The following is a 14,038-nucleotide window of genomic DNA, read 5'->3' on the forward strand; positions in this document are numbered from 1 at the left end:
CAGGTGCAGCTCAGCCCACGTGGCCACAGGGTACTGCCATCTCCTGAGGGATCCACCTACAGGGGGACCCGCCAGGGCCAGGCCCTGTGGGTGCGCCATATCCACTGCCCGCCAGCCTCGCTGGGCAGCTGGGGAGAGGCCCTGGTGACCCACCTCACAGGCCTGGCGCGGGACTCCAGAGAGAAGGCAGTGGGGGTCCGACGAGAGAGGAGATGGTGCTGATCACCCAGGCCGCACAGACCACCACTGCAGCCCCCTCCCCAGCCCTTCCCGCCCCCCAAGGCTTGAGACAGTGCCTGGTTCAGAGGATACTCTATGGGCATGCCCCTCCTGAGTACGGAGCAGGGCCTGGGCTCAGAGACACGTGGATGGAGGGACAGAGGACAGGCCAGCAGGGCACTCTCGCCCTGACACTGACTTACTTGGTGCCGGCTGGCTCTGGCCAGGCGCTCGCTGGCCGCCTCCGCATGCGAGGACGCAGCCTCAATGACAGCTTCAATACTGTCTGCAAATCAAGACACAGAAGGCAATTTCAGAGTAGGGATCCAGCCATCCTTGCCCTGAGGGCACCCCCGGCCCCAGGAAGCCTGAGCCTAGGGCAGCGGAGAGTCGATGGCATGGACTTTGCTTCTGCTCATCTGGGGGCCCTGAGTTCCCCCCGACGTGGGCTTCCTGGGAGGCCCAGACAAGGAGGCCCAGCCTCCAGAGGAGCAGAGGCTGCATGGACAGGTGTTGGGCTGCCAGATATCACCTAAGGGATCTGGCGTGGGCTGTGGCCCACCAGTGACATCAGCAGAGGCCTGGAGGTGCTCCTGGGGGAAAGGGACTTCTCAGCACCCCACTGGGCAGGGCAGGATGAGTGCACTCAGGACGGGGTGGAAGCTGCAGTGGGGAGGCCAGAGCCAGAGCCAGAGCCGGAGTCGGTCTACTGTCACCACGGCTCTGCCCTGGGGCGGGCCCTCTACCCTCTGGCATGGCCCTCCCAAAGGGGTAGAGCCCCTGTCTTAGCACATCTGGCAGTGCTGCGAACTGGCAGAGCTCCAGGCATCCACACGCACTGGCCCTTGGCATGTGGACATTGACCAGCTGATCCAGACCACAGCGCGGCACTGACGGGGGACCAGTGACTTTGGGCAAAGAAGTCACACCAGCAGGGCACATATGATCGCCAGACAAGGCCCAGGGGCAGGTCCTGGGCACCTGAAAGCAGCCCCAGGAAACTGAAAGATTCCATACAACCATGCCAGCAGCAGAAAGGCAGCAACGCAAACTGAACCCGCCCAGCTCCACGAGGAGTACATGGCTGGCCGAGGGGGCACACAGGCAGTGGGTAGCCGAGACCTGGGCATTTGGTGCAGCAGGAGCCGGGCCTGAATCTGGGGAAGGGACCTGGCGAGTTTCCACACCTGGCGTCCTCTTCTCCACAGGGGGAGGCCGTGCACCACCCGAATACGAGCAGCACCTGCCTGCAGCCCGGTCCTCCAGAGACCCTGCCACTCCCGCTGGCTGGCGGGTCAGATGCATACGAGGCAAGCTCATTAATTCTCAAGGAAGAAACATCCCTCAGAAGGCATGCCTCCCAATCAGCCATTTGGGTAAGAATCTGGGAGGCAGAAACACTCAAATTCAAATCATGCATCTGTAGTGCGCATCTGGGCACGGCTCCGAGCTGACCTGAGCTTCAGGGGGTCCGAGGCCTGGGACAGGGAAGGCTGTCACAACCACAGTCACTGCTGTTGGGCACAGCATCCTCTCCGGCTCTGCAGGATTTGCTCTGAACGAGCAGGGTCCTCAGGAAGAGAGGGCTGCCCCCACCCTCCCCGTAGGGGCTCCGCTCTGATCAGGGAAAGGTGACCCCGTCTCTGTGAGCCCCAGGCCCTGCTTTTGAAAAGTCCCCCACCCAGGCCTCACAGGGACCCTTTAACCCATGGTCCACCAGCTTAGGGCCCTATCCTCACCCCAGCTTAGGGCCCTAGCAGGGCCACAGGCACTCGCAGACACACCCTACCACTCCATCTGGGAGCCCCCGGTCCCTCCACAGGGAACCCAGTGGCATGAGAAGGGGGCAGTAGGCGATGGCCCCAGCTGCTCTGGAGCCCAGCACCCCTTGTTCTCTGGAGCCTGTGGTGGGCTGCAGCGGCCCCCAGGGAACACAGCGCTCTGCGTGCATCACATCGAGGGCCACTCCCCTCAGCCAGTGGAGGGCTGGAGGGGAAGGAAGGATGGGCTGGAGACGGGATTTTCCTTCCAGGACCAGCCTTGCCAGGGTGGAGGTGCCTACCCGGGCCTGACCCTGCCATGGCACTGCCCTGCTCACGTGCACAGAAGCCACCTTGCCCCTGCGGACCCCAGCGGCAGCAACCTGGCCCTGCTCCTGTCACAGAGGGGAGACGCAGTGGAGAAGGCATGCCACCATGATCTGGGCACAGAGATCCAGGCTGACACAGGTGGCCCTGGAAAGGCCACACTCCTCAGCTGGGTCCCTTATCTACCCTGTGACCACACACAGCCTAAGCTAAGGCCTGAATCCTGCCCTTGGACTTGGATAAAGCCCGATCCTGCTCTACACAGAGTCATGAGCCTAGGGACACTCTGAGGCCTGACTCCAACTATAACCACACCACCTGGAGGTTCGTACGACTCCTGCAGACAAGGCCCCCTCAGAACAGAGACTACAGCTCCTGGTGCCCTGTGGGCTTCACGTACAAGCCGCAGGCCAAGTGCGGTCCTGGGGGTGTTCCTAGCCAGCATGGCACTCCCCAAATTCAGATGCAGTCCTACCCTGGTGACATCATACAACCAGACACCCGGCTCTGCACCAGCAACCTCTCCCTTAGCCCCGGGGGCTGCCAGGTAGCATGTGGTGTCCTGCCACATGGCACTGCTCAGAGACAGGCAGGAGGGGTGACTCCCGGGCTATGCACGGACAAGACCAATCTGCGTTCTGACTGCTCATTGCCTGGTCTTGAAGACCCAGGTCTGCAGGGTCAGCCCTGCAGAGCCACACGCCCCTGGGCATTCTCCAACCCCTGACGTCGGGCTGCTTGGTGGGAGCCGCCTCAGAGGACTCCTGGCTCCAGGAGTCAATGGGACGCCCAAACGCTGGGCCTGGTCTCTGGGGCCACAGAGAATCCCCTTGGCACCGTCCCCTCTCCAGACACACAAAGGGCAGGAGAAATGCCTCAAGGGAAAGTGTGCCCACCTAGTGGTCTCAGGGCACAAGGACCCCGTGGGAGACCCCCCCCATGCACTCTGTCAAGTCACTGTCCCAACCCCCCAGCTGTGATATGCCCCTGCAGGCCTGGCCCTACCCAAGCCACAGGCCAGCACTGACTCAAAGCGGGCAGCTCAGCCAGCTCTGGGGCACTGGGGCCTCCAGCGGTGATGTCCCCTACCCCATCATCAGGCTTTGCAGCCACCTCCCTACTCCTGGCCTCAGCTCCTACAGGGGAAGTCTGCCCCCCTCCCAAGCACTCTCTCACTTAGTCATTCAACAAACTTCAGCTATCGTCAGGAGTGGGCCAGGCCACTCCCACAACGAGCTGATGGGCACCCAGGGACCAGGAAGTTGGGCTCCCTGATGGAGGTGAGCCCAGGGCCATGGCCTACCAGGGGGCCTGAGAAGTTGGGGCTGGGCCTTAGCCCAGGGAAGAAAACCACAGGGGTGAGCATGTCTGAGTTCCTGCCAGCCCTCCAGGCTGGGAACTTGCAGAAAGGGCCTGAGCACACAGGCCACACCAGCACCACCCGCTGCCAGCCCCACTTAGCCCCACATGGCGTGTCCACCCTTGCCCTGAAGCACCCGAAACCAGATCTGCTGCTGCCCACAGAACCATGGGCTGTGGGACCCACCCTGTAGGAGAGAGTGTGTGGGCCCCCTAGATGTGACAGGCAGGACCGGCGGGTCCCTCCTTCAAGCTTCGCCCCACGGAAAGGCCATTGTCCAGGCCATGGGCTCGGCAGGGGGGCTCCTGGGTCTCCATGGCTCCCACGCAGCCCAAGTTTGCTCTGTGCCACATGTCCTGGTCACAAGCACCAATGCAGGGCAGGATGCCATGGGGCTTCAAGTCCTATTGTGGCCACCCGTTGGGGGTGTTTGACGCTGGCCCCTGCTTGTCCCCATGAGGCTGGATCCTGCTGTTCAGACCATGGCTCTCGGGAGGGAGCTGGTGTCGTTCCCAGTACTTCGTTCCCAAAGTCCTTCCGGCAGCTCCCCAGGAAGGGTAAAGTCCAGTGGGGCTCAGCTTCAAGGAGGAGGAGGAGCTCCTGACCACGGCATGAGGAGGAGAGGAGAGGCGGCAGCAGGCGGCGCAGGGTCTGAGCCAGCATCGCCCTGGGAGCCAGAGGCAGCTGTGGGCTGTAGAAGGGGCCCCACCAAGTGCAGAAACTTCTGGCAAAGGTGGTTTGGGCTCAGATGGGAGGACAGTGTGTTTGGGAGGCTGAGAGCCGCTGGAGAGCACTAGGCGTGGGGCCCCAGAGGGAGCTCAGGACGAAGGGCCCACAGGAGGGTGTGGGCACCCAGGAGTGAGGCAGGCCGAAGGGCCGAGCTGGGCCCGGGGTCCTCCCCGGCTCTGCCAAAACTCTACAACATTGATCAACTAATGTGCAGGTCACCTCCGCTTCTCACGCCTGCTGGGTGGCCTTGTCTCCACATGGTGGCTACACTCCAGGGCTCCAGGGAAGGAGGGAGGGGAGAGGGAAGCCCCCTTCCTCCCAGACACTCTCCCGTCTTCAAACCCTGCGGCCAGCTAGGCCCTGCTGCCTGCATGGGGCAGTGGGGTCTTCTCTCTGCCGGGACCTGCTGGTTTTAAAAGCCTGGTAGCCTAACGACAGCTGTGCTCTGCCACAACAAGGGAGGGCTAGGCATGGATGAGGCCAGGCTGTGGGCCAGGCCAGAGGGCCTCCTGCCACACTCCTCCTAGAGATTGCCCCTGGGCTGCCGCCCCCGAGCTGCTGCGCCCCTTGTCTCTGCACCTCACCCTCGTGGGTCCCAGCGGCCACCTCGCTACTTCCCCATCACGGTCCTCATCTCTCTACAGTGAAGTGGAAATAGGGCCCAGCATCCCACCCAGGCACCTGGGGTGGGGACAAAGGCAGCCCAGTGCCTCAAGTGGGCATGGCCCCTCAGCTGCAAGCCTGGCAACCTGACGGAGCCTGAGCTCGGGCCAGGGTGAACCTGGCTGCCAGCTCAGCTCTTCTTCCGGCCCCAAGCCTTGGTTTCCCCATCTAGAAGCAGAGAGGGGCCAGGAGGGTGAGGGGCTATCTCCGCAGGCCTTGGGTCTCCCTGGACGGGTCCCTCTCGGGGCTGTGCGCACATTCTGCCAGCTGGCCCTACTTGCCTGGGCGAGGCAGGCCACTTACTTGGCAAGGGCTCCAGGACCTGAGCCTCGCCTTGGGGAGCCTGGGAGGAGAAGGTCTCTGCCACCATGCGCTCCACGGGCGTGAGGATGAGGCTGGGGGCCGGGCCGCCCTCAGCCAGCTTCTTTCGCACAGCGCCACGAAGGTCTCGCCACTTATGCTTGAGGTCACCCAGGTCTCGGTGGCAGTAGCCCAGCGCGTTCACTGCCTGCAGGATCCTGCTCCACACACGGTGCTTCCGGGCCGGCGTGCCCCGCAGCGCCCCGAACAGCAGCGGGTAGTGGCGTGTCACCCTCTGCACCAGCACCTCCGTCTCCTGGGGGCTGAAGTTGGGCTTGCGTGTCTTGGTGCGGGAGTGGGGGCCTGGCCGCAGGGGTGTGGAGCCCGGCCCAGCACACGGCAGCAGGGCCGCCACGGCTGGCTCAGGGCTGGAGCTCCGCCGGCATGTGGCCTTGCTGCTGCTGGACCCTGGAAAGGCACCAGAGGCTGAGCAGTGGGCGGAGGCTGTGGGAAGGAGGTGCCAGCAGGCTGGCGGCCCCAGGTCACTGTAGGCCCCTGTCAGTGTACAGTGGGTGGCCCCGCATCAGTGCCTGGCACAGATGGCTTGCACCCACAGCATCAGGGCCTGGTGTCACGGCCACTCTGAGCTTCCTGCCTGCCCCACTACCAGGTGCTGTCTCCCCTCCCCCTGACCTGTGTGGCAGGTCACCCTGGTTTGTCTCTGTACCCAAGACCACTCCCTCCCTGAACTGCTGGTGTGGATGCCCCTCCCCAACTCTCTCCACCCACAGGGGGATGGCCCCATCTGATCGGTCTGTCACTGGGACAGGGCGGGCATCCGGAGCGGACAAGCCATTCCACACGTTTGCACATCCCAGCCCACAGCAGCTAGCCAGAGGTGGAGACGGCTGCAGCCATCCTTGCAGGCCGACAGCTGGTGAGCGGGCAGGGTGAGGAGACAGGCCAGTCCTGGGAGCGGAAGTGGTGAGGGGGCGACAGAGCAGCCTAGGGAGTGATGTCCAGGCCCGGGGAGCAGGTGGAAGCCCAGACTCTGTGGGGCCGAGGGGTGAGGTGGCTTCATGTGGCACCAGGGAGCAGCATGGGGCAGGGGACATGGCGGCCTCTGGCCCGGCCTCCTGGCTTGTGCCTCAATTATGTCTCCTGGAGAGCAGCACAGCGCCCAGGACAAGGATGCTGGCTGCCCAAGGGCCTCGGGACACAGCTGTTAGCACGAGAAGTTGGGGGGAGGTTCTCACTGCAGGCCCCAAATGAGACCACAGCTCAGAAAACAGAGGGTCCTGGCAGGCAGGTGACTGCTTTAACCAAGCTCCTCTGGACGCTGGGGACCGGCCACTCTACGCCTTGCTCTTCCCAGCTCATGCGACAAGAGGCCCAGCCAGAGCACCAGGAGCTCCTGCCCTGCCAGTTCAGACACCTGGCATGCCTAGGCCAGGGCCCTCGTAGGGAGGGCAGCAAGGTGAGCGAGCCCCTCAGAAGCCACCTGCACACCCCCAAGCCCCAGCATGGGCGCAACGAGCGCAGGTTAGGGTCTCTATCTGACTGCACTGGGCAGAGGGCACCAACGTCCCTGGCTCTCCCTGAGCTCTGAACAAGTAGAGGAGGCCAGGGCACATGGGTCAAAACTAACCCAGTCTCCACTGAGAGCCTGGCCTGGACAGTTGGCTGCAGGGCTCAGGTGACAGACTCCAGCAGGCATGAGCCTGGGAGTGCCTGGCCGACTCAGCCCTCGAGAGGCAGCATCTTGGCACTCAGTGGCCACCAGTCCCTCCAGAATCATCTTCAAACTGCTGTGGACCTAACTGCTTAGGCGGGAACTCCAACAGAGACAGAGGGTCTTAGGAATAGCTTCTTCCTCATTTCAGAGTGCAGGTAGCCAGCTCTGGGGGACCAGAGCTTTCAGACTTCAGGGTGAGGCCGGAGGACCTCCCTGGGAAAGCCCACAGGTGACCCCTCAGAGGCAGCAGGAGGGCCGGGACTGCACCTCCCCCAGTTCTGGTGGCGGGTGATTGAGGAGAGCTAGGTGGGAGAGCTGTGGAGTCGGCAGGCCTGGGCGGGGGTCAGAGGTCACCTGGCTGCTGTGGCCTATGTCCCATCTGGCAGGGAAGGCCCCTCCCTCGCTGTGGGTGCAGCTGCACGCTCAGCCCCTTCATCCTGACCTCTCACCTGCCAGGGCTGCCTGGGGCCCTCCCCTGGCAAAAGGGTGGGGCTTCCCCTGGGGCTTGCAGGGGCAGAGGGACAGGGCTGCAGACCACTTGCCCCCACCACGCCCCTGCTCTTCCCACCCCCAGCTCCTCCTGGTCACTGGACTCCCCCTGGGCCTCCCTGCGCTGTTTTGCTTCCTTTGAGTGAGGAAGGCAGGGCTGAGAGTACCGCAGTGTGGAGATGGCCAGTCTCGGGTGGAGGCGGGGTTCAGGATGCCCTGGTGGGGTCTGCACATTCCCCAGCGTGCTGTCCCCATGCCCCTACACATGCAGGCACATTGGTGGCAGAACCACAGCCCTGGGCTCCACACCCCAGCAACCTTGATGGGCACTGGCTGCAGCTGCACTGCATTCCCCGCCCAGAACTGCCCGTCCTCACCCTTTATGCTCTCAGGCAGGTGTTAGGCCCCGGGGGTGGGCAGGGGGGCCAGGGCTCTTGAGCAGAGCTGGGGGCTGCTCTCTTGCCTGAGGCCCCACCTGGCCTTCCTCAGGGCTGGAGGAGGCCCGACCCTGCCCTGGGCCTCGCTAGTCTCAGAGGCAGCTTTGCCCATGCCCAGGGGGCCGGCAGGTGGCCCGAGGCTGGAGTGGTACCCACCGATGGCTTCTCCTTGCTCTGACACCATGGAGGCCAAGTCCTTGATGATCTGATTCACATCCAGCAAGTCGCTCTGCAGAAACAAGACGGAGCCATCAGGAATGGGGGCTGCGGGGCACAGACCAAGGGCATCAGAGAGGGCGAGCCCAGAGCGGGGGCACGGCGGCACCCACAGAACCCAGAACCACACAGCATTTAGTGACCAGCCGGTCTGCCCACTTCCTGTCAGAGAAGGAGTGACCAGGGCCTAGAAGGTCCCAGGACAAGCCCCGGGTCACTGCAAGTCAGAGGCAGGGCGGGGACCTGAATGCTCAGTCCTGACTCCAAGGCCAAACCCCAAGCTCCCCAAGGACCCAGGGGCCTTCAGCTTCTCCACTGAGTACAGAGGCCCCGAGGCCTGCCCCTGGGGATTTGTCATCTAGTACAGGACAGTGTCCCCAGCACTGTCGTGGAGCCCTGCAGAGACGACAGCAGAGCACCCTGTCTGAACTCCTTGCTGGGCTGCTCCTGAAGATACGCCATCCCCATCACCTGAGGGCTCCTTGCCAGGAGGTCCTAACTTCCCCTCCACGTGCACCAGCACCGAGCTCGGGCCAGCACACAGGTGCTGCTCAAAAGTCCCCATGGAGCGGGATGGACAGATGGAAGGGTGATGGGTGGATAGACGGTGAAAGGATGGATGGCTGGATGAGTGGACGGATGGGGGCGTAGATGGATGGACAGATGGTGAAAGGATGAATGGGTGGAGGGGTGGGAGGGGGTGGATGGATGAAGGGATAGATGGTGAAAGGATGAGTGGGTAGATGGATGAATGCATGGATGGTAGACAGGTGAGTGGATGGGTGGGTGCGTGGGTGGATGGATGGTAAAAGGATGGGGGGGTGGAGGGTACCCTCTACCCCAGCATAGCACACTGGCCTCTTGCGTCCTTCATGCTATCCAGCTTCATCCTACTCCTGGCTCCAACACCGTGGCCACGATGATGACAAGGACATGCTACACCACTCTCAGACCACACACCTGGGCCTGTACTGAGGGCAAGGCACACAACACCCCTCACACCAGGCACCAGCCACGAGGAGAGGTCCTGGCATTCGCCTGACAGAGGAGGCAGTGGGGGCTCCAGAGGCCCCGTGACATCCCGGGCAGTTCACAAAGGGGACGAGTTGGGACTCGCACTGGTGCCCGCTGACTAGGCACTCCTTTCCTGCCTGCCACGCTGCACAGAGGACAGCTCCTCCACTGGCCGGCTGCATGGCCCTGGGCACATCTGTCACTCATTGCCCCAGCAAAGCCAGCCCTCCTGCACAGGTGCCCGGCTGTGCCAACCCTCACGCAGTGCCTGGCACACAACTGGGCTGGAGCCTGGGCCAGGGGGCAGCGCCTACATGCCTGCAGATACAGGGAGGGGTGGCCGTGACCCCCGCCCAGCACCCCCACCCACTCCACAGCTCATTCGGAGGCAGGATTGATTCCCACCAGGTCATCTCACCCCACCGCAAAAATGTTACAAGGAAATTCATTTTCTTTTCGGGAGTGTTTTGGGAAATGAAGCAATTAGCGTGATCTTAAACTGACACGTACCATCAACCGCAATTCAATTACTGGGCTTAAATACAGCATGGGCTGGGCGGCCGCTCTGTAGGAACCGGCCCATGGCTGGAAGGTGGTGGGGAGCGTGCGGCCCGAGGGTCTCAGCTCCAGTTTGTGTGTGTGGCGGGAGCAGAGGCAGAGGGAAGGATGGGTGCCGGCTGGCCCTGGCCCTGGCCCTGGCCCGGTCACCACCACCTTTTCTGGGAATGATGGCACAGGCCCAGAGGCCAAGCTTAGGTTCCACCTGAGATGGACATAGGTCATGACTCATGGCTCAGCCAGGCCTGGGACAGAGCAGCCCCACCTTCACAGACTTCCTGGTGACTGACCTGACTCTGTCGGAGGCCAGGCACCAACCCTGTCACATGCCAACTTTGACCATTGCCACCAAGCACAGCCAGGCCCGGTGTTCCCTAAGCCTTGGCTGCACGTGGACTCAGGGGCTCATGGGGCCTAAGGGCTTCACAGGCAGCAACCCACTCACCTCCCCACACTGTGTGTGACGCACCCATTATTACTCTACAGACAGGGAAACTGGGTCACAAGAGAGAGTTAGTGACTTCTCCAAGGACACACAGCTGGAAAATGTTGGGGCCAGCATCCAACCCAAATTTAGGCAGAACCCAACCCAGGTCACTACCCCCCACCCAGGGACTGAAGCCTCCCTCTAGGATGGGGACCCAGGGCCCCTAGTCAGTACTCAGGGATGGCAGGCCTTCCTCTGGGATGTCCTGTGGTGCAGCCGGTGGGCTTAATGTGTGTGAGCCAAGCAGGAGAAGCTCAGGGCCATGCTGGCGCGGTGCTGCCATGTCCTGGGTGGGAGGCCTGGCTCTGACCCCTGCCCAGTCTATGGGGACACAGCCTTGGCAAGCAAGGACAGGGCAGGGAGGGGTGCAGCTGAGCAGGGCCCAGGACCTCCAGGCTGCCCGGGCTGTAAATCCCTAAGTCCTGGCCTTGCTGTTCCAGTCACGTCTCCGTGAACACATGGCTCCTGAACTGGACATTTCCCACTTGCAGCAGTGTCAAATCCAGTAACTGGGACAGCCTGGGCTGGGATATGGTGTCCCCAAGTCACACAGAGTCCCTGACATGCTGACAGTGTACGGATGGCTCATGTTCCAGGCGTCAGGGAAAGCCCCCTCGGAGATGTGGAGGCCAAGATGATTTTCCAGCTCCGTGGGGACACTGGGAACACTCTCACTATGGCCACTGAACAGCTCACAGACTTTCTCCACCAGGGCCTGGTTCCTCCTGGGCAGGATGTTTTGTAGTCATCACTGGCCTGGCCGCCTGCTGTCTGGTGTGGCTTGGGGATGCCCTGCCCAGGTCCCCACCAAACACACCAACAACCTGTCGGGATGGCAGTACGATAGAGGAGTTGGGGGTGGCAGCATGCACCCTGGGCCGGGGCCGCTGCCGGGGGCCCCACCCCCACTGGCTGAAGTGAGCAGAGAGAGTCGGCGGGGAGCAGTGATCACTGTGCACTGGGATGCACTGAGACCCAGGAACGCTTGTGCCACGGCCAGTGCAGCGGACACAGAGACTCCCAGAGCCTTCGGTGAGCGGGCGAAACTACAAGCAGGCTGTGCCCGTTGGGAGAGGTGACCAAGACCTCACGGTACCAGGGCTTCCGACGTCCCAGCTACAGGAGACTTGGCCTCAGCCACGTACAGAGGGACTGGCATTCCCTGACCTCTTGGAGGTAAATGCAAGCTTTTACATGAAGACGTCTCTTGCTCATTTTAGGTGCCCCCCTTCCCAAGGTGCCTGGCACTCAACCTTTGCCCTGGACCTCCCCTCAGCGATGTACCAGCTGCTGCTGCAGAAGCCGAGCCAGCCCCACTCGCCCAGCTCTGACCTAGTATCCCTCCGAGGCGCTCACTGATGAGTGAACATCGTTCATCTTGAACAAAAGGGGGAACCAAAGCTTGAACAAAAGCGCAGGCTCATTTTACCAGAGCCTTGGGCTCCTGGCAAGCAGCCATGGCTAAGAAATTCCGACTCTTGTGTTCTGGAAAACAGCTCACTGCAGAAAACCACCCTCCCCACAGTCCCAGGGCAGGGCCAGCCTGGCTCCATCCTGGGGTGCACTCCCTGTGTAGAACAGGACTGACTTTGGACAGGGGTGGTGAGCCTGGGGCCACGACCCCTCCTCCTGCGCCACCAGGGCCCCACTACCCACCTCCTCCTGGCAACCGTGGCAGGGACCTCCTGGAATGAAAGCGGAGGGCTGCTCAGAGCAAGGACAGCCCCCGACCCCAGGTCCTGCCACAAGGGCCATCCTGGCTGTGCAGTCACTGGCTCACTGGCAGGATCGGGGCAAGGCGCACCCTTGTCCTCAAGACTGCCTCAGTGGCCCTGGATGCCAAAGAATGGTCCAGGCCTCTGCACGGAAGCTTCCGTGGAAGGAGAGCAGGGAGGCTAAGCATTTCCTGTCTTTGTGCCTCTTCCTCCAGATCACTCCAGGGTGCCGGGACTTCCTAGGGTTCTTTCCTTCATCCTGGCACCCAGCGCTGGTCTGCAGAACGGACTGAGGAATGAGGAGCTGAACGTGACCCTGTAGCTGCAGCAGAACTGGGACTTGGAGCTGAGCCTGTCGCTGACCCTACGATGTGCCCAGAGAGCGGGCCACTTCCAGGAGCACAGAGGGGAACATCTGGGGCAGGCGGCTGGCATGGACAGTGGCCCTCTGGTCACTGTGTGGGCAGCTGGGCCCTGAGCACCTGGGCTGACCCCAGCTCCAGGGAGAAGGGGCCCAAGGCAGGCAGGTTCTGACCCTCAGGCACACCTGTGGGTTCGCAGTTCACCAGGGATCAGGATCCCACCAGGGACCCGGGTGAGAGCCACGTTCCAGGCAGAAGTCCAGCCCTCACTCCTGGGGTGACAGAGATCAAGGCCAGGCCTGAGGAGGTGGGGCCTGCACTGGGGCCCAGAATCGCTCCTGCCTGGGTGCTGGAGCTGCCCCAGGGCAGGCGAGAGGGCGGCAGGCGGGAGGGCGGCAGGCATGGAAGGGCGTGCCCTGGTGTGGGCAACCAGAGGGCGGGAGGATGCCAGGGGTCAAAGAAACGCCTGATCTGGTAAACGTGTAAGTCACCCAGTGACTGTTTGGATTGCTTCTAAAACTAGAACTCATTAAAAGCTTTCACAGAATTTTCTCTTCTTTTACTGGCACTGGGGAACAACCACCTTGCATAGGACATAAGAAAACCTGTGTGTGTGTGTGTGTGTGTGTGTGTGTGTGTGTTCCCTTCACTTTTAAGAACAAGAAAAAAATACGACTGCATTTTTCCCTATCACGGGATCTCTTCTTATAATTAGGATCTTGTCAACCGCCCACCTACAAAGACGACTGTTCCAGTTAATAGAATAGCCACACTTTATTTCTTTACTTACCTATTCACTTATTTACAGTTAGATCTTAGCAGGTGAATCGCCTCCCTGCACCGGCTGTGCACTACTACACACAGGGCAGGGCTGCTGGGTCTGCCTGTAGCCTTGGAGGCTTCCTGGGCTGGCTCCTCAGCCCATCCTCGGCCCTCCCAGGCCTGCCAGGTAGCCATGGCAACAGAGCAGCTGGTGTACGCTGAGCTCTGCACCTGGGTCAGGTGATGCCACTGCTCAGGAGCTCCAGCAGGTGACGTGGGCTTGGTGGGCAGAGCCAGCTGGGAGCCCCGTTGGCTGGAGCAGTGGCCCAGCGGGCCCGCACACACTAGCAGTGGGCTGAGGACGCATGCCCACCTCATCCACCTCACCAGCCCTGGGAGGCACAGCACTGTCAGCCACCCCCACAGCAGCACAGGCGCCCCGCTGGGAGTGGAGCTGCTGGCCCCTGGGGCACTGGCCTTTGCGGGCTTCCTCTTTCTGCACTGGGTCTCTACTACTCCTGTGGGTGACCCTGGTAACATGCCTTCATTATCATCCTCATCTGAGAAAGGCCAAGCAAGAGGTAGCTCTCAGAACATCACAGTGAGGACAGCCCTGTTCTAGAGTCGGGCAGCCTGGGCTCGAATCCCAGCTCTGCCACACACGAGCTGCGTGACCTGGGCCAAGTGGTGGGGCTTCTCTAAGCCTCTGTTTCATCTTGGATAAAATCAGAACGTAGGAGTGCTCACTCTCACAGAGCTTTGGTGTGGGCTGAGAAGATGTACATAAATAATGGCAGCAGAGCCCTTCTGTTAAAACACAAATCTTCCATGGAGTCCCCATACAGAAACTTACTTATCTATATGCCCACCCACCATGCCTCCATCCCTCCCTCCCTCCTCCCACC

General features: G+C 61.9%; 1 protein-coding gene across 1 annotated transcript in view; it reads right to left on the minus strand.

The window, feature by feature from the left end:
* Positions 1-14,038, minus strand: part of TSNARE1 (t-SNARE domain containing 1) — a 121,394-nt gene that overhangs the window by 45,903 nt on the left and 61,453 nt on the right. The window contains exons 10-11 of the mRNA XM_012648003.1: positions 8,176-8,248; positions 423-505 (exon numbers count right to left, since the gene is read on the minus strand). Of these exons, the coding sequence (XP_012503457.1) occupies positions 423-505; positions 8,176-8,248 (156 nt within the window). The remainder of the gene's footprint in view (positions 1-422; positions 506-8,175; positions 8,249-14,038) is intronic.

The sequence above is a fragment of the Propithecus coquereli genome, unplaced genomic scaffold, assembly GCF_000956105.1.
Source record: "Propithecus coquereli isolate 6110/MARCELLA unplaced genomic scaffold, Pcoq_1.0 Scaffold28, whole genome shotgun sequence".
NCBI lineage: Eukaryota > Metazoa > Chordata > Mammalia > Primates > Indriidae > Propithecus > Propithecus coquereli.